Raw genomic sequence first — 26,829 nt, forward strand, 5'->3', positions numbered from 1 at the left:
GGGCACCCCCTTCATGCCTGGGCTCCTCCCATCCATCCCACCCACACCATCACCAGTCCTTACCCTCTGCCGGGGCTCGGTAGTCGTGGAGACCATGACGGAGTTGCAGATGGTTAAGGCAAGGAAGAAGTCAGCGATGGAGGAGGCAGTGGCAAGGGAAGGCTTGGGGGGTCTGCCATCTGACAGGGTCTCCAGCCACAGAGCTGCATCTTGTACCTTGGACAGGAGATTTTTATCTGGAGTCACATCTTTTTCCTGGGAGAGAAAGGCTAGGGTCAGAGTCTTTCCTGAAGGGACTGGGGAGGAAGGCCCACTGCAGCAGATTCTCTCATGCCTGGGAAAGGCTGATACAGTCCTCCCTGCATCCTGCACCCAGCACATCTCCCCTCCCCTGGGCCTGCTCACTGCAGAGTCTGATTTGAATCCTTCCCTTCCCTCAAGCCCATGTGTCCATCAGTTATATAGGCTCTGGAGGTTCTGCCCCCACAGTGTCTTCCCACCACTTACCCCTCATTCCTGATGCTTCCAGCCAGGCTCAGACCCTCTAGCCTTCCAGCCTGGGTTTCCACATGCATGTATGCACGCATGCTCAGTGGCTTTAGTCGTGTCTGACTCTTGCAACCCCATGGACTGCAGCCCTCCAGGCTCCTCTGTCCATGGGATTTTCCAGGGAAGAATACTGGAGTGGGTTGCCATGCCCTCCTCCAGGGGATCTTTCCAACCCAGGGATCGAATCCACATCTCCTACATTGTAGGCGGATTCTTTACCACAGAGCCCCCCAGGAAGCCCTCTGGATTTCCATTTCAGCCTTTAAAGTGAGGTGACTACGATACACAAAAATAAACTCAAAATGTATTAAAGATCTAAATGTAAGACCAGAAATTATAAAACTCCTAGAAGAGAACATAGGCAAAACACTCTCCGACATAAACCACAGCAGGATCCTCTATGACCCACCTCCCAGAATATAGGAAATAAAAGCAAAACTAAACAAATGGGACCTAATTAAACTTAAAAGCTTTTGCACAACAAAGGAAACTATAAGCAAGGTAAAAAGACAGCCTTCAGAATGGGAGAAAATAATAGCAAATGAAGAAACAGACAAAGGATTAATCTCAAAAATATACAAGCAACTCCTGCAGCTCAATTCCAGAAAAATAAATGACCCAATCAAAAAATGGGCCAAAGATGTAAACAGGCATTTCTCCAAAGAAGACATACAGATGGCTAACAAACACATGAAAAGATGCTCAATATCACCCATTATCAGAGAGATGCAAATCAAAACCTCAATGAGGTACCATTACACGCCAGTCAGGATGGCTGCTATCCAAAAGTCTACAAGCAATAAATGCTGGAGAGGGTGTGGAGAAAAGGGAACCCTCTTACACTGTTGGTGGGAATGCAAACTAGTACAGCCACTATAGAGAACAGTGTGGAGATTCCTTAAAAAACTGGAAATAGAACTGCCATATGACCCAGCAATCCCACTCCTGGGCATACACACTGAGGAAACCAGATCTGAAAGAGACACGTGTACCCCAATGTTCATCGCAGCACTGTTTATAATAGCCAGGACATGGAAGCAACCTAGATGCCCATCAGCAGATGAATGGATAAGGAAGCTGTGGTACATATACACATGGAATATTACTCAGCCATTAAAAAGAGTACATTTGAGTCAGTTATAATGAGATGGATGAAACTGGAGCCCATTATACAGAGTGAAGTAAGCCAGAAAGATAAACACCAACACAGTATACTAACGCATATATATGGAATTTAGAAAGATGGTAATGAGAACCCTATATGCAAGACAGAAAAAGAGACACAGATATATAGAACAGACTTTTGGACTCTGTGGGAGAAGGCGAGGGTGGGATGATCTGAGAGAACAGCATCAAAACATGTATATTATCAAGTGTGAAACAGATCGCCAGTCCAGATTGGATGCATGAAACAAGTGCTTGGGGCTGGTGCACTGGGATGACCCAGAGGGATGGGATGGGGAGGGAAGTGGGAGGGGGGTTCAGGATGGGGAATACATGTAAATCCATGGCTGATTCATGTCAATGTATGGCAAAAACCACTACAATATTGTAAAGTAATTAGCCTCCAACTAATAAAAATAATTGGGAAAAAAAAAGTGAGGTGACTGCCTCTCACCTCATTTAGTTTGAACCCTTCATATGTATATCACCCATACATCCTTCTAAGACACCATTTCCCTCAAGGTATTCTTGAGACTAAAAAATCTTCAGATCTTCACTGTGAACACGATCATTTCAGTCTGTCATCTAAATTATTTCCCAGTTTGCATTTCTCCTATTGATTCCCACAACTCTGCATGTGGTCCTTCATCTCAGCCAGGTGGTCTGGTGGCTGCCTCTTGGGGGTATATTCCCCTCCTAGGCCTCTGATCACACTGTTTTGGAAGTCCTCTCCTGTCTACCCAAATCCTACCTGGACTTCATAACCATAAAAACTCCTTGGGTTCATGAGATCTGACTCAGCCACAGTGAGTAATCAGCCACAGTGAGTAATCTGTCTTCTGAGCCAGAAGCTTCAGCAGCAGCTTCTTGAACTGAGAATATCCACAGGAGTCAGGCAGGTAAGGTGAATGAGGGAAGATGGCTGAGTTACAGATGAAAACACTATGGGCTGGGGGAGTGGGGCTGTGAGACCTGGCAAATTCCACCCCATCTAAAAGGGGGTGACTGTTCTGCTAGTAAAATGCTCTAAGGCTGGTACATTTTGCTAAATCTCTGGGTTTTTCAAGATAAAGTAGAGAATGATGTAAGGACTGTTTTTTCGTTTGTTTGTTTTAATTTCTTTTTAAAAAACCCTGCAGACTGGATCTGACTCATGGATTTCCAATTTTTTCACATCTTTGTTGAAGCTGCCACTTCTTCCATCCCTCTAGAATTCACTACATACTGCCTGTATTGTAAATTAAGTTGTCTTATGTCCATGTTTAATCTCCCTACATATAAACCAAGAGCCCAAAAGATGGACTGCCTTTTCTATCAAGTTGTATCTTCTGGAACCCCAAAGATTGCCTGATGTGAAGTAGAAATTCAATAAACACCAGCTCTTCATAGATATGACAAAAGCCATTCTGTAAAGACGTTTTTACATACAGCCATTTTTATCAATGCTCAGAGTCCACAGGTTAATTAAAGTTTAGAAGAGTCAATGATTGAAAAAGATACACTGAGGGAATTTTGACTGATACATGCAGGGAGAAGACTGAGGGCCAATGAGCTGGCAAGTTTTACAAACTAGAAGCCAAGTTGAAATTAAAAACATCCTGTGGGGCAGACTTAGAAAATGAACTTATGGTTGCCAGAGGGAAGGGATAGTTAGGGAGTTTGGGAAGGTCATGTACACACTACTATATTCAAAATGGATAATCAACAAGGCCCCACTGTATAGCACATAGAACTCTACTCAATGTTATATGCCAGGTTGGATGGGAAGGGTGACTGGGGGTGAATGGATACATATATGTATGGCTGAGTCCCAGCGCTGTTCATCTGAAACTACTACAACACTGTTAATAGGCTATACATCAATACAAAATGAAAAATTAAAAAAAAAAATCCTGTAGGGAAGAGTCCTCAGATTGCGTCTTCTCTGACTACCAACTGCAATGACCCCAGATGTCAGATTCTAAGCTCGCCTGGCACAGGCTAGAGTCACAGGGAGGGAACACAGACAGGCATGGAGGAGCTGGATGGCTGGAGGGATGAGAGTCTGGTCTCCACCTGCACAGTTGATCAGGGGAAGTGGACGGGATGTGGAACACACACTTTAAAGAGCTCTAACCTCCATTTGGAGGACTCTCACAGGGCCAGCATCTAGACTTCCATCTTGTTCATCCCATGTTAAGAGGAGAGTTTCCTGCAAAGAACCTGTTTATGAGAAGTAAGAGTGCAACTCAAACTGCATCATCTGCATTTCCTCTCATTGCTCTGTAATGAGTAATGGTGGGCCATCCGTACCATATGGTGTCTGCACTGTCAGAAAGCTTAGGAAGGAGTGAGGACCAGCTGTCCGTCTGCCTCTGAGTGCAGTTGTCACAGCAGGAGCTCACTGTGATGGAGCTCATCCTACCTCTCCAACAGGGTCATTTATGCATCTCACTGGGTTCTCACAGCCCCAACCAGAGATGAAACTAATCTCCACTGAAACCCGGAAGGATGGGCTGACTTGACCAATACCACTCAATGAGTCAATGTAAAGCCAGAGCACATCAGACCCCTTGATTACAAGCCTAGGGTCTTCCTTTCTGTGGTCATAGTATAGTATGCCCCCTTCTTAATGCTCCCATGCTGACTCCTCTAACCTCACTTCAGGGTCCCTCCACTACCTGTCATCAGTTTACCAACACTGTTCAAAGAACTCTGAGCCAATCTATCCTAACAGTAATGAGAATTCTTATCTGTGGAGTATTTCTTATGGTCTGTACATCTGTCATCTTACTGCATCCCTGGAGCATGTTATTTATACTCCCAGATGTTCAAGCTGGACTTAGAAAAGGCAGAGGAACCAGAGATCAAATTGCCAACATCTGTTGGGTCATAGAAAAAGCAAGAGAATTCCAGAAAAAAACATCTGCTTCATTGACTATGCTAAAGCCTTTGACTGCATGGAGCACAACAAACTGTGGAAAATTCTTAAAGAGATGGCAATACCAGACCACCTTACTTGCCTCCTGAGAAACCTGTATGCAGGTCAAGAAGCAACAGTTAGAACTGGACATGGAACAATGGACTGGTTCCAAACTGGGAAAGGAGAGTGTCAAGGCTGTATATTGTCACCCTACTTATTTAACTTATATGCAGAGTGCATCATGCAAAATGCTGGGCTGGATGAAGCACAAGCTGGAATCAAGATTACCGGAGAAATATCAATAACCTCAGACATGCAGATGATACCACTCTTAAGGCAGAAAGTGAAGAGGAACTAAAGAGCCTCTTGATGAAAGTGAAAGAGGAGAGTGAAAAAGCTGGCTTAAAACTAAACATTCAGAAAACTAAGATCATGGCATCCAGTCCCTTCAGTTCAGTTCAGTTCAATTGCTCAGACGTTTGTGACCCCATGGACTGCAGCACGCCAGGCCTCCCTGTTCATCACCAACTGCCAGAGTGTACCCAAACTCATGTCCATTGAGTCAGTGATGCCATCCAGACATCTTATCCTCTGTTGTCCCTTTCTCCTCCTGCCCTCAATCTTTCCCAGCATCAGGGTCTTTTCAAATGAGTCAGCTCTTCACATCAGGTGGCCAAAGAATTGGAGTTTCAGCTTCAACATCAGTCCTTCCAATGAACACCCAGGACTGATTTCCTTTAGGATTGACTGGTTGGATCTCCTTGCAGTCCTTGGACATTTTTTGCTGACAAAGTTCCATCTAGTCAAAGCTATAATTTTGCAGTAGTCATGTATGGATGTGAGAGTTGGACCATAAAGAAGATTGAGCGTTGAAGAGTTGATGCTTTTGAACTGTGGTGTTGGAGAAGACTCTTGAGAGTCCCTTGGACTGCAAGGAGATCAAACCAGTCAATCTTAAAGGAAATCAGTCCTGAATATTCATTGGAAGGACTGATGCTAGAGCTGAAGTTCCAATAGTTTGGCCACTTGATGAGAAGAACTGATTCATTAGAAAAGACCCTGATGCTGGGAAAGATTGAAAGCAGGAAGAGAAGGGAATAAAAGAGGATGAGGTGGTTGAATGGTGTCATGGACTCAATGGACATGAGTTTGAGCAAACTCTGGGAGATGATAAAGGACAGTGAAGCCTGGTGTGCTATAGTTCATGGGGTGGAAAAGAGTCGGACACGCTGAGTGACTGAACAACTACTAATATTCTCCCAGTTACCTCTGCATTTCAAATGAAGAAACTGCTGCCCAGGGAGATTAGGCATCTTGCCCAGGTCATACAGTCAGTTGATTCAAGAAAGTTCAACTCTAGAATTCAGGCTCTTTAACCCTCATGCCAGGCAAGATCCCCCATGAGAAAGAAGTAGCCTTTGATTCTTGCTGACAGCTGGCATCTTTAGTGTCTGGCATCTCAGTGAGCTTGCATATCTAATCCTTAGGGCTCAGCAGACAGTCCACGAGATTATAAAGGGGACTTTGGGGATCTTTTCCAGAAAATACTTTATCTTTTTTTTTTGGCGAGGGTACATGAATGGGATGCTTTTAACCCTTACCACGATACCCAGACTTGGGAACAAGCTTGGATGTCATCACAGCCAAATCCCTTATTTTCCTGATGATAAACTGAGGGCCAGGGAGGAGGGAAGCGAACTTCTCAAGACTGCACATTGAATCAGGGTCAGAACTAGGACAGATTTCACACCACCTGACTCCAGCCCGACAGCACACTGCTTTGCTCCAAGCTATGCATTATGTATTTCCAAACGGTGACACAGATAAAATGATTTAATGGTTATTTATTGCATGTCCATTTACTCTCTAGTCTCTAAGTGCCACAAGGGCAGAGACTGCGATGTGTCCCCGTGCCTGGCAGCCTGCAGGCACTTGCTCAAACCTTTGTTGCCTGACTCCTATCTAGGGCAAGACACTACCTCACCACTGATGAACTCACAGGGGCTCTTTGTTAAAACTCTTTTTTAGTGTTTCCTTCCAATCATACAGCAATGTGTTAAAAAGAAGTTCAGCGAAGGGCCTACTTGTCTCTGGCACTGGCAGCAGGCCCAGCCTGCAGGTGTCAACGGCAGATGTCACGGCAGCTTTATCCAGACACGCAGACTTGTTTCTGCAGGGCAAGCTTCTTCGTGGTTCCCTTTGCCCACAGCCCATTGGTTTCCTATCCGGTTCATTAACATCAGGAACTTGGCATGTAGGACACCTAGCGAGCAAGCAGCACCCCTTACCCACCTCTGAGCCCTTTGGCTGGTCTGTTTCTCTGAAGGAAAAGAGATACACATCTGTGGGGTTACTGGTTGTCCAGATTAGGACTTTGTGGCAACCAGGCACCCAACTGGTTGGATTTCTTTCTTTCTTTCTTTCTTTTTTTTATTAGTTGGAGGCTAATCACTTCACAACATTTCAGTGGGTTTTGTCATACATTGATATGAATCTTTCTATAGCAGAACCCCCAAGGCTTCCTCTTTGAAGAAGGTGCTCTCTGACCTCACACCACACCCTCAAGGATCCTGTTACTATCACTGGATTGTGTCTACTGACAACTTACAGCAAAGTGAATGCTATGCTAAGTGCTCCATGTGTGTGTTAAGTCACTTTAGTTGTGTCTGACTTTTTGCGATCCCACGTAGCCTGCCAGCCTCCTCTGTCCATGGGATTCTCCAGGCAAGAATACTGGAGTGGGTTGCCTCCTCTAGGGGATCTTCCCAACCTAGGGATTGAACCTGCGTCTCTTATGTCTCCTGTATTGTCTGGCAAGTTCTTTACCACAATTGTCACCTGGGAAGCCTGGCTTCCATGTATATTATGTCATTATAATAGCATTAAAAAGCTATTATCATTCTCCCATTTTATTAACGAAGTGAATGAGGCTCACTGTAGATAAGTAACTTGTCTAAGGTCTCAAAATCAATAAAAGAGCTCAGTCCTGAACCCAGTTCTGCCGATGCTAGGCCCAAACCCTTAAACATGATGCCAGTACTTCCCAAACTCTAACAGATACATGAATCAGCTAGGCATCTTGTTTAAACCCAGATGCTGATTCAGCAAGTCTGGAGTGAGGCCTAAGCATCTGCATTTCTATAAGCTCCCAAGGGGTGCTCCTGCCTGCTGTGGGTCTGAGGACCACAGTTTGAGTACAAGGTTCTAGGCTATATGGCTCTCCTATTGCTCCCATTTCCTCTCTGGCTGGGAGCATTTGACACTGAAAGCTGTGAGGAGGTGGCCAAGCGCCAATCCATTACTCTCCTCTCACTTTAAATGACAGTTCATTCACAGTCACATTGCTGACAATCATTGATTGGGTGCAGCAGATTGCCGCTGTGGGAACCCACAGAGCCAGCGGTGGAAATGAACAGGAACCCTGGTGTGTAGGCCTGGAACAAACTGTGGCCTAGTTCCTCCCATGCCTCCATCTCCTCTTCCCCTCTATATGACCTGTGCCTCTTATTCCAGCTACTGTTTAGAACCCCAACTCTCCATTTGCTTGTGTTGAACGTCTCCCCTACAACAGCCTGCAATCCCCCCACTAGATGGTTTCTTCTCGTTGCTCTGATTAACCTTTAATTTTCTCTCAAATTCAGCTCTGATGCTAACCCTTTCAGGAAGCTCCCCCTGACTCCTAGTTTGATGTAAGTGCATTTCTTTTGGGCTTCTAAGCACCTCTGCCCCCTTACATCCCAGCCTGAGAGCAGTGTCCTGTAGTCACTGGGGTTCTTCTTGCCCCTTCATTAGACTGCAAATGCCTGAAATCAGGGATGATGCCCTATTAGACTTTATATCCCCAGTGGCTAGAATGGTACTTGCCATAGTGTAGATGCTTGTTTTGTATTTGTTGGCTAACTGACAATAAATGAAAGGCTAGTCTAAGAAACGTAGATACTGAGAATATATAGAATTGACAGATGAAGAGGAAGCAGACCCTTCCATTTGCTGTTGGTGAGTGTCTGGACTGGTACAACCACTGGGGTAGTATCAATCCAAATTTTAAACATGCACAAGATCTCAATTTAGCAGTTATGCTCTAAGAATCTATAGAAAAACTTACATACATGTAGAAACAGATGATGGCTCAACCAGTCAACAGATTTTAACAGCCATTTAAAAAGTGACAAGGCAGCTCTCCACTGAGTATCTGTCCATTTGTCTACATACATGAAATATTCCTCAAGATTCATTACATTAAAGAGAAGTTCAGAGTCCAAGACAGTGCATGGTGTGCTTTTGTTTGTGGGAAAGAATGTGCTTATGTGTATATTCCACTTGCATGCTTTTATTGGGTTTTCAAAAAGTTCCTTTAGGTTTTTCCATAAGAGCATATGAAAATCCAAACAAACTTTTTGGCCTACCTAAGATATAGCTACAAGCACCTCTGGGAAGGACATAGGAAAGTTCAAATAATGGTTGTCTTTGAGTGGTGGGGTACAGAGAAGGGAAGGAGGCTTACTCTCCCATCTGCCCTTTGGTTCCTTATGAATACTTAGCCATGTGGTTGTACCCTATTGTGGACATAAACTTTCTCGGTTGCTGGGGAGTTGAAGGCTGAAGTACTATTTAGGGTAGTGATGTTTTTGCCCTTGCTGAGGTTGTGGCCTTGATATTGAGTTTGGATGAAGAATAGGGAGAGTCCAGTGTTAGTAATTGCATCCATGAAATTAAAAGATACTTGCTCCTTGGAAGAAAAGCTATGACCAACCTAGACAGCACATTAAAAAGCAGAGACATTACTTTCTTGACAAAAGTCTGTCTAGTCAAAGCTATGGTTTTTTCAGTAGTCATGTATGGATGTGAGAGTTTGACCATAGGAAAAGCTGAGCACTGAAGAATTGATGTTTTTGAACTGTGGTGCTGGAGAAGACTCTTGAGAGTCCCTTGGACTGCAAGGAGATCAAACCAGTCAATCCTAAAGGAAATCAGTCCTGAATATTCATTGGAAGGACTGATGCTGAAGCTGAAGTTCCAGTACTCTGGCCATCTGATGTGAAGAACTGACTTATTGGAAAAGACACTGATTCTGGGAAAGATTGAAGGCATGAGGAGAAGGGGACAACAGAGGATGAGATGGTTGGATGGCATCACTGACTTGATGGACTTGAGTTTGAGCAAGCTCTGAGAGTTGGTGATGGACAGGAAAGCCTGGTGTGCTATAGTCCATGGGGTTGCAAAGAGTTGGACATGACTAAGTGACTGAACTGAACTGAATGTTAGTAAATATTTGCTTAAATAGAAGCACATGGATTGTTAAGGTGAGCTTTTCCCAAATGGGACAGAAACTCCAAGGGAAAAACTCAGTGGACTAGCAGGAAGAGAGCTCCCTACAATATTGATTCATTATAAAAACCCTTAACAAAGTGGGTATAGAGGGTACATGTCTGAACATAATGAAAACCGTCTATGACAAACCCACAGTCAACATAATAGTCAATGGTGAAAAACTGAAAGCCTTCCCAGCTAAGATCTAGCACAAGACAAGGATGCCCACTCTCACCACTTCTACTCAACATAGTATTGGAAGTCCTAGCCACAGACATCAGACAAGAAAAAGGAAAGGCATCCAAATTGGAAGGAAACAGATAAAACTGTCATTATATGTTGATAGCACGGTAATATATGTCTAAAACCCTAAAGATTCCACACAAAAACTACTAGAACTGCAAGGTGGCAGGATACAAGATTAACATTCAGAAATTGATTGTATTTCTTTAAAACAGACAATGAAATATCAGAAAGGAAAAATTTTTAAAAATCCCTTTTAAAATCACATAAAAAAATATTTAGAAATAAACCTGACCAAGGAGGTGAAAGATTTATATTCTGAGAACTATCATACATTGATATTGGAAATTCAAGATGATACAAAGAAACAGAAAAAGATTCCATGCTCTTGGATTGTAAGAATTAATACTGTTAAAATGGCCATATTACCTAAAGCAATCCACAGATTTAAAATAATCTCTATCAAATTACCAGTGACATTTTTCATAGAACTAGAACAAATAATACTAAAATTTATATGGAACCATAAAAGACCAAGAATTGCCAAAACAACCCTGAAGAAAATGAACAAAGCTGAAGGCATAACTCTCCCAGACTTCAGAAAACACTATGAAGTTTTAATAATAAAAACAACATAGTATTGTCAACAGAAACAGACATATGGATCAATGGAACAGGATAGAGGTCCCAGAAATAAACCCACACACCTATGGTCAATTAATCTTCAACAATGGAGGCAAGAATATATGATGGAGAAAAGACAGTTTCTTCAGCAAGTAGTGTTGGGAAAACTGGACAACTGCATGTAAATCAATGAAGTTAGAACACTACCTCACAACACATACAAAAATAAACTCAAAATGGCTTAAAGACTTACATACAAGACATGACATCATAAAAATCCTAGAAGAGGATATAGGAAAAACATTCTCTGACATAAATCATAACAATATTTTTTAAGGTCAGTCTTCCAAGGTAATAGAAATAAAAGTAAAAATAAACAAATGAGACCTAATCAAACTTACAAGCTTTTGCACAGCAAAGGAAACCATAATACAAAAGACACCCTATAGACTGGGAGACAGTATTTGCAAATGATGTGACTGGCAAGGTCTTAATTTCCAAAACCTATGAACAGTTCATACAACTCAACAAAAGAGAAACAATCCAATCAAAAAATGGGCAGAAGACTTAAAAAGACATTTCTCCAATGACATTCAGATGGCCAATAAGCACAGGAAAATATGCTCAATGACACTAATTATTAGAGAAGTGCAAACCAAAACTATACTAAGCTATCACCTCACACAAGTCAGAATGGCCATCATTAAAAAGTCTAAAAGTAACAAATGCTGGAGAGGGTGCAGAGAGAAGGGAACCCTCCTACCTGTTGGTGGGAATGTAAGTTGGTGCAGTCACTATGGAAAACAGTATGGAGGTTCCTTAAAAAATTAAAAATACTGTTGCCATATGATCCAGCAATCCCACTCCTAGGTATATATCCAGAGAAAACTCTAATTCAAAAAGATACATGCACCCCAATGTTCATAGCAGCACTGTTTACAATAGCCAAGACATGGAAGCAACATAAATATCCACTGACAGATGAATGAATAAAGATGTGGTGTATATACATATGTATACACACAATGGAATACTACTCAGTCATTAAAAAGAACAAAAGAATGCCACTTGTGGCAACATGGATAGACCTAGAGATTAGCATACGAAGCAAAGTCTGTCAGAAACAGACAAATACTGTATGTTATCACATATAGGTAGAGCCTAAAATATGATACACCACACAGTAAAAAAAAAACAGTGATAAAAATGAACTATTTACATAACAGTGTCAGATTCACAGATACAGAACTCTAATTTATGGTTACCAAAGGGGAAAGGAGGGGTAGGGAGGGATAAATTAAAAGTTTGGGATTAGCACATACAAACTACTATATATAAAATAAACAACAAGGTCTTAACTGTGTAGCAAAGGAACTATATTCATTATTCTGTAATAAAATGTAATGGAAAAAATATGAAAAAAAATATAGGTGTATAAATGAATCACTGCTCTACACTAGAAACTAACACAACATTGTAAATCAACTATACTTCAATATAGAGAAAAATATCATATATTAACAAATATATATATGGAATCTGGAAAAACGGCACAGATGAACCTATTTGTAGGGCAGGAATAGAGACACAGATGTAGAGAACAGATATGTGGGCACATAGAGGGAAAGGGAGGCAGGATGAACTGAAAGAGTAGCACTGACATATGTACACTACCATGTGTAACAGAGAGCCAGGGGGAAGTTCCTTTAAAACCACGGGAGCTCAGCTCTGTGCCCTGTGTTGACTCAGACAGGTGGGATTCGGGGGATGGGGTAGGAGGGAGGCCCAAGAGGGAGGGGATATATGTACATATATAGCTGATTCACTTTGTTGTAGAGCTGAAATTAATACAACATCGTAAAGCAATTATAATCCAATAATAAAATTTAAAAATCTATACTTCAATAATATTTTTTATTTTTAAAAGGAAGGGAGAAAGAAGAATGGAACTGGAGGAATCAACCTGCCTGACTTCAGACTCTACTACAAAGCCACAGTCATCAAGACAGTATGGTACTGGCACAAAGACAGAAATATAGATCAATGGAACAGAATAGAAAGCCCAGAGATAAATCCACGAACCTATGGACACCTTATCTTTGACAAAGGAGGCAAGGATATACAATGGAAAAAAGACAACCTCTTTAACAAGTGGTGATGGGAAAACTGGTCAACCACTTGTAAAAGAATGAAACTAGAACACTTTCTAACACCATACACAAAAATAAACTCAAAATGGATTAAAGATCTAAATGTAAGACCAGAAACTATAAAACTCCTAGAGGAGAACATAGGCAAAACACTCTCCGACATAAATCACAGCAGGATCCTCTATGACCCACCTCCCAGAATATTGGAAATAAAAGCAAAACTAAACAAATGGGACCTAATGAAACTTAAAAGCTTTTGCACTACAAAGGAAACTATAAGTAAGGTGAAAAGACAGCCCTCAGATTGGGAGAAAATAATAGCAATTGAAGAAACAGACAAAGGATTAATCTCAAAAATATACAAGCAACTCTTGAAGCTCAATTCCAGAAAAATAAATGACCCAATCAAAAATGGGCCAAAGAACTAAAGAGACATTTCTCCAAAGAAGACATACAGATGGCTAACAAACACATGAAAAGATGCTCAACATCACTCATTATTAGAGAAATGCAAATCAAAACCACAATGAGGTACCATTACACGCCAGCCAGGATGGCTGCTATCCAAAAGTCTACAAGCAATAAATGCTGGAGAGGGTGTGGAGAAAAGGGAACCCTCTTACACTGTTGGTGGGAATGCAAACTAGTACAGCCGCTATGGAAAACAGTGTGGAGATTTCTTAAAAAACTGGAAATAGAACTGCCATATGACCCAGCAATCCCACTTCTGGGCATACACACCGAGGAAACCAGATCTGAAAGAGACACGTGCACCCCAATGTTCATCGCAGCACTGTTTATAATAGCCAGGACATGGAAGCAACCTAGATGCCCATCAGCAGACGAATGGATAAGGAAGCTGTGGTACATATACACCATGGAATATTACTCAGCCATTAAAAAGAATTCATTTGAGTCAGTTATAATGAGATGGATGAAACTGGAGCCCATTATACAGAGTGAAGTAAGCCAGAAAGATAAAGAACATTACAGCATACTAACACATATATATGGAATTTAGAAAGATGGTAACGAGAACCCTATATGCAAAACAGAAAAAGAGACACAGAAATACAGAACAGACTTTGGACTCTGTGGGAGAAGGTGAGGGTGGGATGTTTCAAGAGAACAGCATGTATACTATCTATGGTGAAACAGATCACCAGCCCAGGTGGGATGCATGAGACAAGTGCTCGGGCCTGGTGCACTGGGAAGACCCAGAGGAATCGGGTGGAGAGGGAGGTGGGAGGGGGGATCAGGATGGGGAATACGTGTAACTCTATGGCTGATTCATATCAATGTATGACAAAACCCACTGAAATGTTGTGAAGTAATTAGCCTCCAACTAATAAAAAAAAAATAAATAAAACTGAATAAATAAAAAAAAATAAAATAAAATAAAAGGAAGGAAGTCTCCCAGATCTTGCAAGACCCAGTTCTTTCTTTCTTTTGAAAAGTGAAAGTTTAGTTGTGTCCAACTCTTTGCGACCCCATGGACTCTAGCCTATCAGGCTCCTCTGTCCATGGGATTTTCCAGGCAAGAATACTGGAGTGGGTTGCCATTTCCTTATTTATTTTAATTGGAGGCTAATTACTTCACAATATTGTGGTGGTTTTGCCATACATTGACATGAATCAGCCATGGGTGTCCATGTGTCTCCCCCGTCCTGAGCCCCTCACCCCTCTCCCACCTCCCATCCCAACCCACCCCTCTGGGTTGTCCCAGTGCACCAGCTTTGAGTGCCTTGTTTCATGCTTTGAACCTGGACTGGTCATCTATTTCACATATGGTAATACACATGTTTCGATGCTATCTCTCAAATCATCCCACCCGTGCCTTCTCCCACAGAGTCCAAAAGCCTGTTCTTTATATCCGTGTCTCTTTTGCTGGCAAGACCCAGTTCTTATGAATAGGGCTGTGGGCCCCCATTTGGGACCCTGGGAGCTAAGGGAAGCCAAGCTGAGACAGGCTTCATCCATTTATTGCCCTGTATAGTCATGTCACTTCCTAAAGGATTTTGCACGCTAGGTTAGTTATATTCAAACTCGTATCTAACCTTGCTGAGGGAGTGTGTGCATGTGGGCTGTCCCAGAGCAGACAACAAGTGTGGCACAAGTATCTGCCCAAGAAGGAAAGGAAGACCAAGTTTCAAAAAAGAAGGCAGAGGGCCAGAGACAGTCTTCTTTACTTTCCTCCACTGCATTCTTTCCAGACAGATGGGTGAGGCTGTGCCCACAGAAGGGAGAGGTGGTGAAGTATGGAGCCAACCAGTTTTCAAGTGGCATGTCTAAACAAAGACTTTGTACTCCAATCTTGGCTGCTCAGAGAATGGGGGTGGGAGCGGGGGTGCGGTGGGCGGGTAGGGCATTTCATTTCCCACCTACCAGGACTCTTAAATACTGGCTAAGGACTTCCCTGGAGGCTCAGACAGTAAAGCGTCTGCCTACAGTGCGGGAGACCTGGGTTCAATCCCTGGGTAGGGAAGATCTCCTGGAGAAGGAAATGGCAACCCACTCCAGTACCAGGAGTGGTGCCTGGAAAATTCCATGGACGGAAGAGCCTGGTAGGCTACAGTCCATGGGGTCTCAAAGAGTTGGACATGACTGAGTGACTTCAATGTCATGTCATGTCAAGGACTCTTTATTTCCTCAGTATTGATATATTACCCCACCCTAAAGTCACAGATATGACGGCAGCCAATTAGACAACAATTACCAATGCTACCTTGTTCTTTGCAATAAAAGAAAAAAGTCAGCTTTTGTTGTGGTGATTGTTATTGTTGATGCACAATTTATTTTTGGTTTAGAGCAAAGTGCCGTGGAGGCCAACAACGGGCTTCTTTGAAGGGGGTTGGGTGCTCCGCCATGACCCGGCATCTCTGGGGCTTCAGAGTGTAGTTCTGGCTGAGTTTACAAAGGGAAGGTAAAGCACTGTTGGTGCCAAGAGATTATCCGACCAGACTGGATGCCAGATGGGCGGGTGGAAGAGGAGACAGCACAGAGTTTGCCAAGAGTGGGTGGGGGTGGGAGCTAGGAGCCAGAGCCAGGGCACCCTCTTGGGGCTGCCACAGATGTTCTCCACAGACAAATTCAAGGATCTGATATTCCAGGCACAGAGAGTATACAGGTTAGTATCAGACCCCTTTAAGGCAGCTTAAATCACCCCCTTCAGCCAATGCCTCCCAATCTGTAGAAGGTGCCTATTTGAACCAAATGAAGACTATTTCTGAGTGGGGTGATGGTGTGCTTAGAGAGGTTCTTAGTGGCTGCTCAGTAGAATCATCAGAAATCAAAATATAAATACTAAGGCCCCACCCAAGACCAAATAGTCCAGAATCTCACGAGAGAGGACTCCACATAGTTTATGAAGACTCCTGTTTCTTCTTCCTGTCATCACTTATGTGAACATTTGTCCAAGGCAGACAGCTTTCTTTTATTTTTTTTAATTTATTTTTTTCATTTATTTTTATTAGTTGGAGGCTAATTACCTCACAACATTTCAGTGGGTTTTGTCATACATTGACATGAATCAGCCATGGAGTTACACGTATTCCCCATCCTGATCCCCCCTCCCACCTCCCTCTCCACCCGATTCCTCTGGGTCTTCCCAGTGCACCAGCCCCGAGCACTTGTCTCATGCATCCCACCTGGGCTGGTGATCTGTTTCACTATAGATAATATACATGCTGTTCTCTTGAAACATCCCACCCTCGCCTTCTCCTACAGAGTCCAAAAGTCTGTTCTGTACATCTGTGTCTCTTTTTCTGTTTTGCATATAGGGTTCTCGTTACCATCTTTCTAAATTCCATATATATGCGTTAGTATACTGTGTTGGTGTTTATCTTTCTGGCTTACTTCACTCTGTATAATGGGCTCCAGTTTCATCCATCTCATTAGAACTGATTCAAATGAATTCTTTTTAATGGCTGAGTAATATTCCATGGTGTATATGTACCACAGCTTCCTTATCCATTCGTCTGCTGATGGGCATCTAGGTTGCTTCCATGTCCTAGCTATTGTAAACAGTGACAGCTTTCCTTTAAAAGGTCATTTAAAACCTCTATTATTTATCCCTCTGTCTAGAACACAGTATTTTAAGAATTAAATCCTCAAAATCAACTCACAAGGCATAACAGTAATCCTTTTTTGAGATAAGAATATTGAGGTTTCCACTTAGTGAACTGACCGAAGTCACAGAGCTGATACACAGTGGAGCTGAGGTGAACACCTGGGGCATTTGACCCCAAACGTGCCTATGTCACAGCTGGAAGTGACCTTGCTGGTCAGCACAAGCGTCATATTCTTTGACTTTGAGAAGAGCCAGTGAAAGTTGTAAGCCAAGTATTTTCAGGTGATGAAACAGGGACAGAAAGAGGTTTAACACGCTGCTTAAGGCCACCCAGCAAACCTCAGCAGAGTTAAAACCAGAGCCCATGTTTCCTGATTCTAGGCCCAGTGCCCACCCCACCCCAAACAAATAGCTGGGGTGCTATTGTCTGACTAACCCCAGATTTTCAGTCTGAAAATTTAGCAGTGCATAGAAGGAACACATCACCATCTTCCCCTGCCCAGGCAACAAGAATTGGATATTACTGTGTCAATTTCCTTATTGTTCATGAGTGAATTTAGCCAGAGCTGGACTTCAAATGTGCCAGCCAGGGCAAATCAATGACATTCAAGATCTGGAAATAGCTCATAGGTGCATGTGCCCCTTTCAGTGACCATCAGCTAAGGGCCCTGAATAGTTATACTGACTGAGTCAGGGCTGCAGTTTTTCCTGGGCTCTGAAATTTGTCAGACTGAACAGGGACCAATGAATCTGTGTATCCCAACTGATATCTACACAGGAAAGCATCCTTTTTCTCCTGGAGGAGACATTCTCAGATACACAGGATGACTGTGGTTTCCAGAACCGAAGGAAACCAAAAGATACCAGCAGTGCAAGATTTAGTCCCTGTGCCCAAAGAGAATTCACTGAATTCATTGTCCAAACATTTAGGTAAAGAGCTGGGGGAAGAGCATTCCATTCAGAGGGGACGGAATTAAATCAGAGAAAGACTTGACAATATGCATATCCTATTGTTACTTCTTTGGGGAAAATCAAAAAGAAAAATAAAAAACAAAATATTCCCAGAGTCATCAATGGATCATTCTTCTTGAAGGTTTATAAGTATCATATGTCTTAACACATGGCTATTTTTTATCCTTGCTATTGTTATGTTTATGTACATGATAATAACATAAATGTACAGAATGTACATTATTACATGCAGTATATAATTACATAAGTAAGTTAACTTTGTACTTACTTAAATTAGATAAACAACAAACCAGAAGATACAGACTCACAGAATTTCTTGTCACAGTCAGAAAACACAGTCCTGGGTAATAAATACTAGGTAGCAATGTAGAAAAGGCTTTTGATATCATGTCAGAATCCAAAAAAACAGCAGCTATAATTTATGTGTATGATGACTGCAAAAAATGTTAACAAATGTAGTTTGTGTGAGTGTGTGTGTGTGTATAATGAGGGGAATGAAAGACTGGAACGAAATTCACCAAAATGGTCATTATGAAAATCTAATGTTCTAATAATGGGATGAGAGCACTTTTGGTCCCTCTGTGAGTATATGTGTCTTGTTCAAGCTAATGAGGGTCCCTGAGGCCTTCTCTGTAAGTATAGAAGACTCTGAATGATGTGTTCCCTAGAGGAAGAGCTTGATGCAGAGGACAGTGGAAGGGGACAGGAGTCAGAAGCCCTGGCGCTGGCCTTGGCTTCTAGGGCATGCTGCGTTATCTTGGGGAACTAACTCAGTTTCTTCACGTGTTACCTAGATGTTTAATGGTAACTGTCTCAGTGGATCAAATGTGAAGGGACTAAATGCAGAAAACCCCAAATGTGCAAATTTCAATATCCTAGGGGCCAAGCAGTTAGCCTAAGGGAAGGAGGAGGACTGGGTAAGTTTGACAGAGATGTCCTCTGCTTCATAACAACTTAAGACTCTCTGATTATCACAATAAATACATTCTCCCATTTTTCTTGAAACCTGTAAGCCTTATAGGTTCATCTTCCATTTTTCCACTTTATAGAAACAAGGACATGTCAGATCTCTCTCTTTCCGATCAACTGTATTTTGGAAAAATGTACATAGTGAACATGCTGCTGGGCCTCAGCGCAGGGGTGGGTATAGAGAGAGGGGGTGGGGGGCATGATGAGCTGAGGTCGGCACTCCCAGGCTGGGGAGCGCAGACTTCTTAATTCAAACCAGTTATCACCACAGGGAAACACTGGCTTAGTGGGGAGACTTTTTCTAATTCCATTTAGAAATCTCTCAATTTCAAGACATTGAAAATTTGAAATTAATAGACTTGTACATGCCCAACAAAACCCATTCAGATTATAAACAAGACCAAGGGCTGCCATTTTGAGAGCAATTCAGGGTTTATACACCGTTCTCTTTCGTGCCCTGGAGCCATCCCCTATCTCTCCTCAAGAAAGGTCACTTGCAAATTCAAAGAGTGAAAGGCAGGCACTTACTATGGAGCTGCTGAAGGCCACAGAAGGCTGTGAGATTTCACAGCGCCCCATAGACCTTTGTCGAGAGTGGCCCTGGATGGGTACACGGGCACTCTGGCTCCTCCTCAGAGGCTGGGACCCTCCTTGGCCCCTCACTGTGACTGGGTCCTGGTCCCTTCGGGCTGGGAAGGACAAACACCGGTATTGGGTCCACTCTTCACTGTCTGAGTCCAGCTCCTTTGGGGTCTCTAGTCGCTTAGCTGCAAGAAAGGAATCTTGTTATTGCATCAGTTGTACCTCGGCTAGATCATGGTTGGGGAGATGCTAGACTTTGGGGGTGAAGCTAAAAGCATGGTGTAAGAACATTATGCTGCTCTAGATAACAGACAGCTGGTTACCCTGACTGCTGAAAGTGGGGTGCAACTTGGTCACACAGGTTCAAATCCTGGCCCTCCTACTTCCTAGCTATGTGACTTTGAGCTTCGCATAACCCACGCCTCTACTTCCTCAATTAGGGGTTATAAAAACTATCCGACTCATTGTTTTGAAGACTTAATGATATAATGGTATGTATAAAAGACTTACTATATAATGATATAAAAGTGATAAGCATACTCTAAGTACTGGCAGCTGCAATTATTAAGACTAGAAGCTCCCGTGTACATCGTGACCGCTGTGGCAAAAGGGACTGGGCTGCCTGTGGTACCTTCTCTCTTCTCTTTCTTCATCCCTCCCACTCAAAAGGATGAAGAATGAAGGAAGTGGGGTGTGTGAGTGTGTGTGTGTGCGCATGCGTGCTGTGGGGGTAAGGAACCGAGGGGATTAGTCAGCTGTATCAGCCACCTTCAGTCCAGATGACAATCCAGGCATTTTCTAGCCATATCCCCTAGGGCAAAGCTTTGCGTCAGCAAACCCCAAGAGGTCAGTTAGCATGGAGGGCATTTCCTGATTCTATCCCATTCCACCATGTGCTTCCACCTGGGCCTGTCCCGTCAGGTAAGGTAACCTGAAAAATTCCTAAACTTTGGTTGCAGGACTGGAACATAATTTGGACATCTCCCCAGTGCATTCCTGACAGATAAAAATCTTCTGTGTCAATTGCGCCAGGCAAAGATCCACTGAGGACAAAGATCAACCAGCTGGAGGGCTACCACACAGGAGATTACCCATAGCCTTCAGGAGCAAAAAAGTTTACAAGTGATAAGAACAGCACTGATCTGTGACAAGAAGGCCGCAGGGATACAGGAAGCTACTTCCCACAGAGCCACTCAGCCTTTGCCGGGAGCCAAGAGAATGGGTTTTAGTCACCACTCTCTTAGGAGAGCAGGGGTGATTTCTTTAGAAGAAGGGTGGGGCCCCCAGGAGCCCCCTCGTACCATTTTCTTGGTGAGAATACTCGTGGCCCATGATGGTACAACGCCGGAACACCATCTTGTTCTCGGTCAGCGTTCCCGTCTTGTCGGAGAAGATGTACTGGATCTGACCCAAGTCCTCAGTGATGTTGAGGGCTCGACACTGAATGGACAAGTCAGTCTCTTCGTCATACAGGTCAAGGTCGTTGTGTAGGAAGAAGACTTGCCCGAGCTTCACCAGCTCAATGGACACGTACAGGGAGATTGGGATCAGTATCTGTGGGGAGATTGAGTCCCACTGTGTCAGATAAAGAGGCTGGGCTGCCATCTCAGGACCTCCCTGAGTGATAGAGTAGCAAAAGCACTTTATGAAAAGTTGAGGTCAGCTCACGCAGTGGGTTTTCTCTGAGAAATTAAAGCTCAGTGACCTCATGCCTGCCTTGGGATCCTTAGGAGAACCTGAAAAAGACGTAGGCCTTCCTGAGCCTGGAATATTTGGCAGGGGGTAGACACTCACCACTGCTTGTTTAATAACTGAGCTGAAGGGGTAAGGAGCTCTAGTTAATTTACAGAGTCGTGTTGGGTTTAGGTGTGTGGCAAAGTGATTTAATTCTCTCTCTATAACATTGTATATACTTTTTCATGTTCTTTTTCATCACAGTTTATTACAAGATATTGGTAATACTTTATACGGTAGATTCTTGTTATCTGCTTTATATATGATAGTGTGTATCTGCTAATCTCAGACTCCTAATTTATGTCTCCCCCTCTCTTTTCCCTTTGGTAATCCTAAATCTATTTTCTATTCAGATTTATTGTTGATCACTGCCCACTGATGTAGCTCAGATGGTGAACAATCTGCCTGCAATGTAGGAGACCTGGGTTCAATCCGTGGGTCAGGAAGATTCCCTGGAGAAGGCAACCCACTCCAGTATTCTTGCCTGGAGAATTCCATGGATAGAGGAGCCTGGTGGGCTACAGTCATGGGGTCGCAAACAGTTGGACACGACTGAGTGACCAACACACACACACAAATACTGAGTGCTGTTTTGGGTCCTTCAAAGGGCAATGAGCAGAAAAAAGCCCTGGCCTTGAAGACCTCCCATTCCAGTAAACAGAGAAGTCTATATTGAGTGGTGGCAAGTCTCATGAAAAAAAAAAGAATAAAGAAAAGTGAAAAGAGTGGAGGTTGGGAGGGCGTCTTTCAGAAACCACAACCTTTGTGCTGAGACCTGAAGAAATGAGGGTGTGAGCCTGAGGTTATCTGTGGGAGGAGGCATGTTCCAGGCAGGGCATGGGCCGGCAGCTGGGTGTCTGCAGGGCCGGGGTGAGAGTCGGCAGGCGTGTGTGCCAGTGTGTGGGAGATAGCTCGAGATGTGGTCCCCGAGGGAGCGGGGCCCAGATCACTTAGGCCTTGTTGGTCGCCTCAGAACTTTGTATTTCCCTTTGTATTTATTTCACTTTTGGTTATGAAACCATCAGAGGGTTCAGGGCAGCGGTAGAGCATGACTTCCTCCTCACATTTAAAAAGGGTTACTTTGCTCCATGAATGAATGAACTATTGAAGGAAAAAAGTTGCCAGTTGGAGGACCAAGAAACATGCTCAAGGACTGTAAGAACTCATACAGATGGGGTTTTGTCAAAACAAAACTACAACTTCCCCTATCTTTTCATAGACTGTAATTCTTATTGGGCCTGAGGTTTTTTTTTTTTTTTTTTAAATCTCTCTATACCTCACTGCATGTGTTTACCTATGCTGCTGCTGCTAAGTCGCTTCAGTAGTGTCCAACTCTGTGCGACCCCATACACGGCAGCCCACCAGGCTCCGCCATCCCTGGGATTCTCCAGGCAAGAACATTGGAGTGGGTTGCCATTTCCTTCTCCAATGCATGAAAGTAAAAAGTGAAAGTGAAGTCGCTCAGTCGTGTCCGACTCTTAGCGACCCCATGGACTGCAGCCTACCAGGCTCCTCCGTCCATGGGATTTTCCAGGCAAGAGTACTGGAGTGGGATGCCATGGCCTTCTCCAGTGTTTACCTATAAGTAGGGGCTTTTCTTACCTCTCTCTTACAGATACTCTGTCTTTTGTCTTTTTTCTCCTATATATAGTCCTGGTTCTTCTTCAATCTAACAAATATGAAAACACTAACCTGTGGTTTCTTTCTCTGAATGCTTGGGGTTCGAAAGTTTTCTGTCATTGTGCTGTGTTATCTTTGTGGTTCTCGGGTCAGAAGGTTCACCAGTTCTAGATCTGGCAGGAGGACAGGCACCCATGGATCTCTGTTGCAATCTTACTTTTAAACACAAGAGTCTGATAAATGTTTCCCTCTGTTATTATCTGAGGCCAAGGTCCCCTCCACAAGGCAGGGCTGGTCCTGACATTATACCAGATACGAATACTTTCAAAGACTCATAAGAAGCAATAAATGTTTTCTCATCTCAGTCCAGTTAGTTCTTTCTCAGGGTCAGTACTGAGATTTCTTTCTTTCTTTTTTTTTTTTTTTGCAAAGTTGTACAGGTGTTGGCTGTAGGTCTTTTGAGCCCTGAGTTGGGGAGGACCTCCTACCTGGAGCAGGATGATCATGGTGAGGAACATGTAGAAGCCCCCAAGGGCAAGGGGAAGGTAGTTGCCATTGGCGTCTGGCACGTCAAACGGAGGGTGTTCTGTGAAGGTTCCATTCCAGAGGCTGTGACCTGAGAGGAGGCAAAGCAAAGCGTGAGGCACAATCTCCACGTAATCCTAAACTGGTCAATTACATCAGCCCTTCCCTGACCTACCGCCAGAAATCAGTGTGCTTTGGAGGAGCACATCCTTGTTCTATATAACACTGTGTGTGTGTATATTCATTTAGCTCTAAGGTGGTCCTTCATATACCATACATTTCAATCTCTCCTCCTAGTACAGAAGACTAGCATGGTGATTATTTAGATTTTGTTTAAGTCCTATTACACAGGAGTTGGAAATAGAGAAAGGGACAAGAGTTTGTTTGTTTTCTCCCTAATGCACCCACCCATCCAATCATCCATCCCTCAATCCATCCATCCACCCACCCACCCATCCCTCAACTGTTTACTTACTCCTCCCTGCCTCTTTCCTTCCCTCTCTTTATCCAAAATTTATTAATTCAAAAAGGAGTTGGTCCTACTTCTTGTCTTTGAGGAGTTCCCTATCAAGTCATGGAGTCTGATGTAAAGATACAAATCTCACGTGGCATGAGCTAGATCCTGGAATGCTATAAGAGCCCATAGCAACAGCCTCAGATACAGACTGAACCCTCTGTTTCTCTAATTATAAATGGGGATAGCAACACCCATCAAGTGCAGATTGATAAGTGCAACTGGTACTGAGCTCTCTGAATCTCAGCACCCTTATCTATCAATTAGTAACAGTACCTTCCCCATGGGGTTATTGTGAGAACAGGATTGCCCTATGTGTATAATACTCTCGGCTCCAGGGCAGAAGCTATAGAGAATAAAAGGCAAAAAGGATGCCACCCTGCCCCTAAGATACTTCTTTGCCCAAGAGGTTGGGCCAAATACCATCATACACAGTAGAATAAAGGAGGCTTATGGATGTGAGGTTAAGGGCCAAATATATGGTACAGAGTAAGGATCACTGGCTTTCAGAGGAGCTAGAGATCATGAAAGAAATCAGAGCAGGCTGCTTAGAGGAGGAGGCCTGGAGGGATTCTGAAGCCCAGGTGGGTACCGGGTGATCAGAAAGGCCTGGGGAGGACACTCTAGACAAATAAAAAAGAAATTCCATCTTCATACATTAAAGTAATGAAGTGAAAGTCGCTCAGTTGTGTCTGACTCTTTGTGACCCCATGGACTATACAGTCTTTGGAATTCTCCAGGCCAGAATGCTGGAATGGGTAGCTGTTCTCTCGCCAGGCTCCTCTGTCCATGGGATTCTCCAGGCAAGAATACTGGAGTGGTTGCCATTCCCTCCTCCAGGGCATCTTCCCAACCCAGGGATCAAACCCAGGTCTCCCACATTACAGGCGAATTCCTTACCAGCTGAGCCACCAGGCAAGCCTGGTAAAGTAAATGTGTGATAAATAACCCTGGAATGATGCTCATTTGAGAGCCATCACCTCCTACAGGAGCCATGCTTTAATTAGGTGCCAACAGAGGCCTGTCACTCTATGAGTTGTTATTCTCAGACAAGAGAATCCTGCCCCTCCCCATTACTTTCTCGAAGTATTTCTTATTTTGGGCAATCTACCAAGCTGCTTCTGGTTTGCCTGAGTCTTGTCTAACTCTGTGACCTTTTAATCATTAACTTCCTTTCTCTAGAGACATAGTGATATGATCCTCAATGTCCTTCCCAGGTTTTACAGTCCCTAAAAAACCTTCTCCAAACAGAGTCAAGAGTTTTGCAGCATCTCTGGGGACACGGATGGACCACAAAACCAATCAGTGGTTTTCTTGTTTGCCGGCTTTCGCTCCCTGCAGGTATTGCCCTTCCAGCTTTAAGCCCCTCTCGGAGTGCCGTGAGATACACCTGGGAAGTGCATTCATTCAAAACTCCAGGCCATGCACAAGACTAAACCCCACTGTCTTCACTGTGGTGACACATAAGAACTTTGTGGGCTGAGCAACATTTTGGGCCTTGGACACTGTCTTTTAAAAACAGTGATGAGGACTTCCCTGGTGGTCCAGTGTCTAAGATTCTGTGCTCCCAATGCAGGGGGCCTGGGTTCGATCCCCGGTCAGGGAACTAGATGCCACATGCAGCAACTAAAACCTGGCACAGTCAAATAAATAAATATAAAGAAATATTCAAAAGAAATAGTTTCTAAAAAATAAAGTATAACAGCAGTGATGGGTGAGATTTCTGATAGAAGCAAGTGAAGATCAAACACGACAGCTGCTCCCTGGTGCAGAGTCGGCAGGGGGCTCTGGACTCAGCATGTGAGTTCTTCAATTTGATCCTCCCTGCTTCTTTTACGGCCTCCTTTAGGGTACCAAGAACCATCCTTAGTGTTAAGCCATTAAAGGGGAGAGTAAGAAGGAGGATCGTACTCACTGCCCGGCCTACCCTCCAAGGATCAACTGGAATACCTCCTCCCACAGCGGTCTACACTGGCTGTGGTAGAACCTGACCATAGCCTGCTTCTGTTCAGGGTTCCACCCTTGGCCTTGCCCTTGCCAAACAGCCAAACTCTCCTCTGCAAAAGAATGATCTTCCCTCCTGCCACTGTGCTTTGTCTGTGCTGTCCGTAGGGTAAAGCGTCCTCTCTTCTTTCACAGGTGCCGGCCCCATCCTGTCCCTGCCACCTCCCTCTGCTGATGAGAATCAGCTCCAGCAAGACTTCCTTCCCCGATGCTCCCATAACACCGCAGCAGGCTGAATAATGTCCCCAAGGTGTCTGTGTGCTTGACCCGGGGCCCTGTGGACATGCAAAAGGGACTGCAGACAGGATTGAGTGAAGGGCCCTGAGATGGCAAAGAGGAGCCTGGATTAGCCGGATGGGCCTGATGATGTATTACAAGTGTCCTTATAAAAAGGAGGCACAGGGAGATATGCCCACAGACAAGGAGAAGGAGATGTGAAGTAAGGCGCTTTGAAAATGAAGGCGTTTATGTGTGTGTGTGCTCATTCGCTTAAGTTGTGTCTGACTCTTTGTGACCCCCTGGACTGTAGCCCTCCAGGCTCCTCTGTCCACGGGATTCTCCAGGCAAGAATACTGGAGTGGGCTGCCATTTCCTTTCCTCACCCAGGGACAGAACTCGAGTCTCCTACGACTCCTACATTGGCAGGCAGATTCTTTACCACCTGGAAGTCCTGAAAATCTCCCAATGCCACAAATGCAGAAACCCAGGTGGCCAGCAGAAACCAAAAAGACAAGGGGCCGCTTCCCCCACAGGATCTCCAGAAGGAGCTGGTCCTGCAGGCACCCTGGTCTTAATCCTGTGAAACTGATTTTGGACTTCTGAACCCCAGATGTGTAACAGAATCAGCTAGTGTTGTTTTAAACCACTCAACTTGCGTTAACCTTTTACAGCATCACTA

At 43.8% G+C, this 26,829-nt stretch overlaps 1 protein-coding gene across 7 annotated transcripts in view; it reads right to left on the reverse strand.

Annotated features, from left to right (window-relative positions):
* ATP10B (ATPase phospholipid transporting 10B (putative)) overlaps positions 1-26,829 on the reverse strand; it is a 358,643-nt gene that overhangs the window by 51,334 nt on the left and 280,480 nt on the right. For all 7 annotated transcript variants that reach the window (XM_061151886.1, XM_061151889.1, XM_061151887.1 and 4 more), the window contains 4 exons: positions 23,377-23,504; positions 20,836-21,088; positions 19,481-19,719; positions 64-255 (listed from right to left, as the gene is read on the reverse strand). In XM_061151886.1, coding sequence (XP_061007869.1) covers positions 64-255; positions 19,481-19,719; positions 20,836-21,088; positions 23,377-23,504 — 812 coding nt within the window. The remainder of the gene's footprint in view (positions 1-63; positions 256-19,480; positions 19,720-20,835; positions 21,089-23,376; positions 23,505-26,829) is intronic.

Source organism: Dama dama, chromosome 9, assembly GCF_033118175.1.
Source record: "Dama dama isolate Ldn47 chromosome 9, ASM3311817v1, whole genome shotgun sequence".
In the NCBI taxonomy this organism is placed as follows: Eukaryota; Metazoa; Chordata; class Mammalia; order Artiodactyla; family Cervidae; genus Dama; species Dama dama.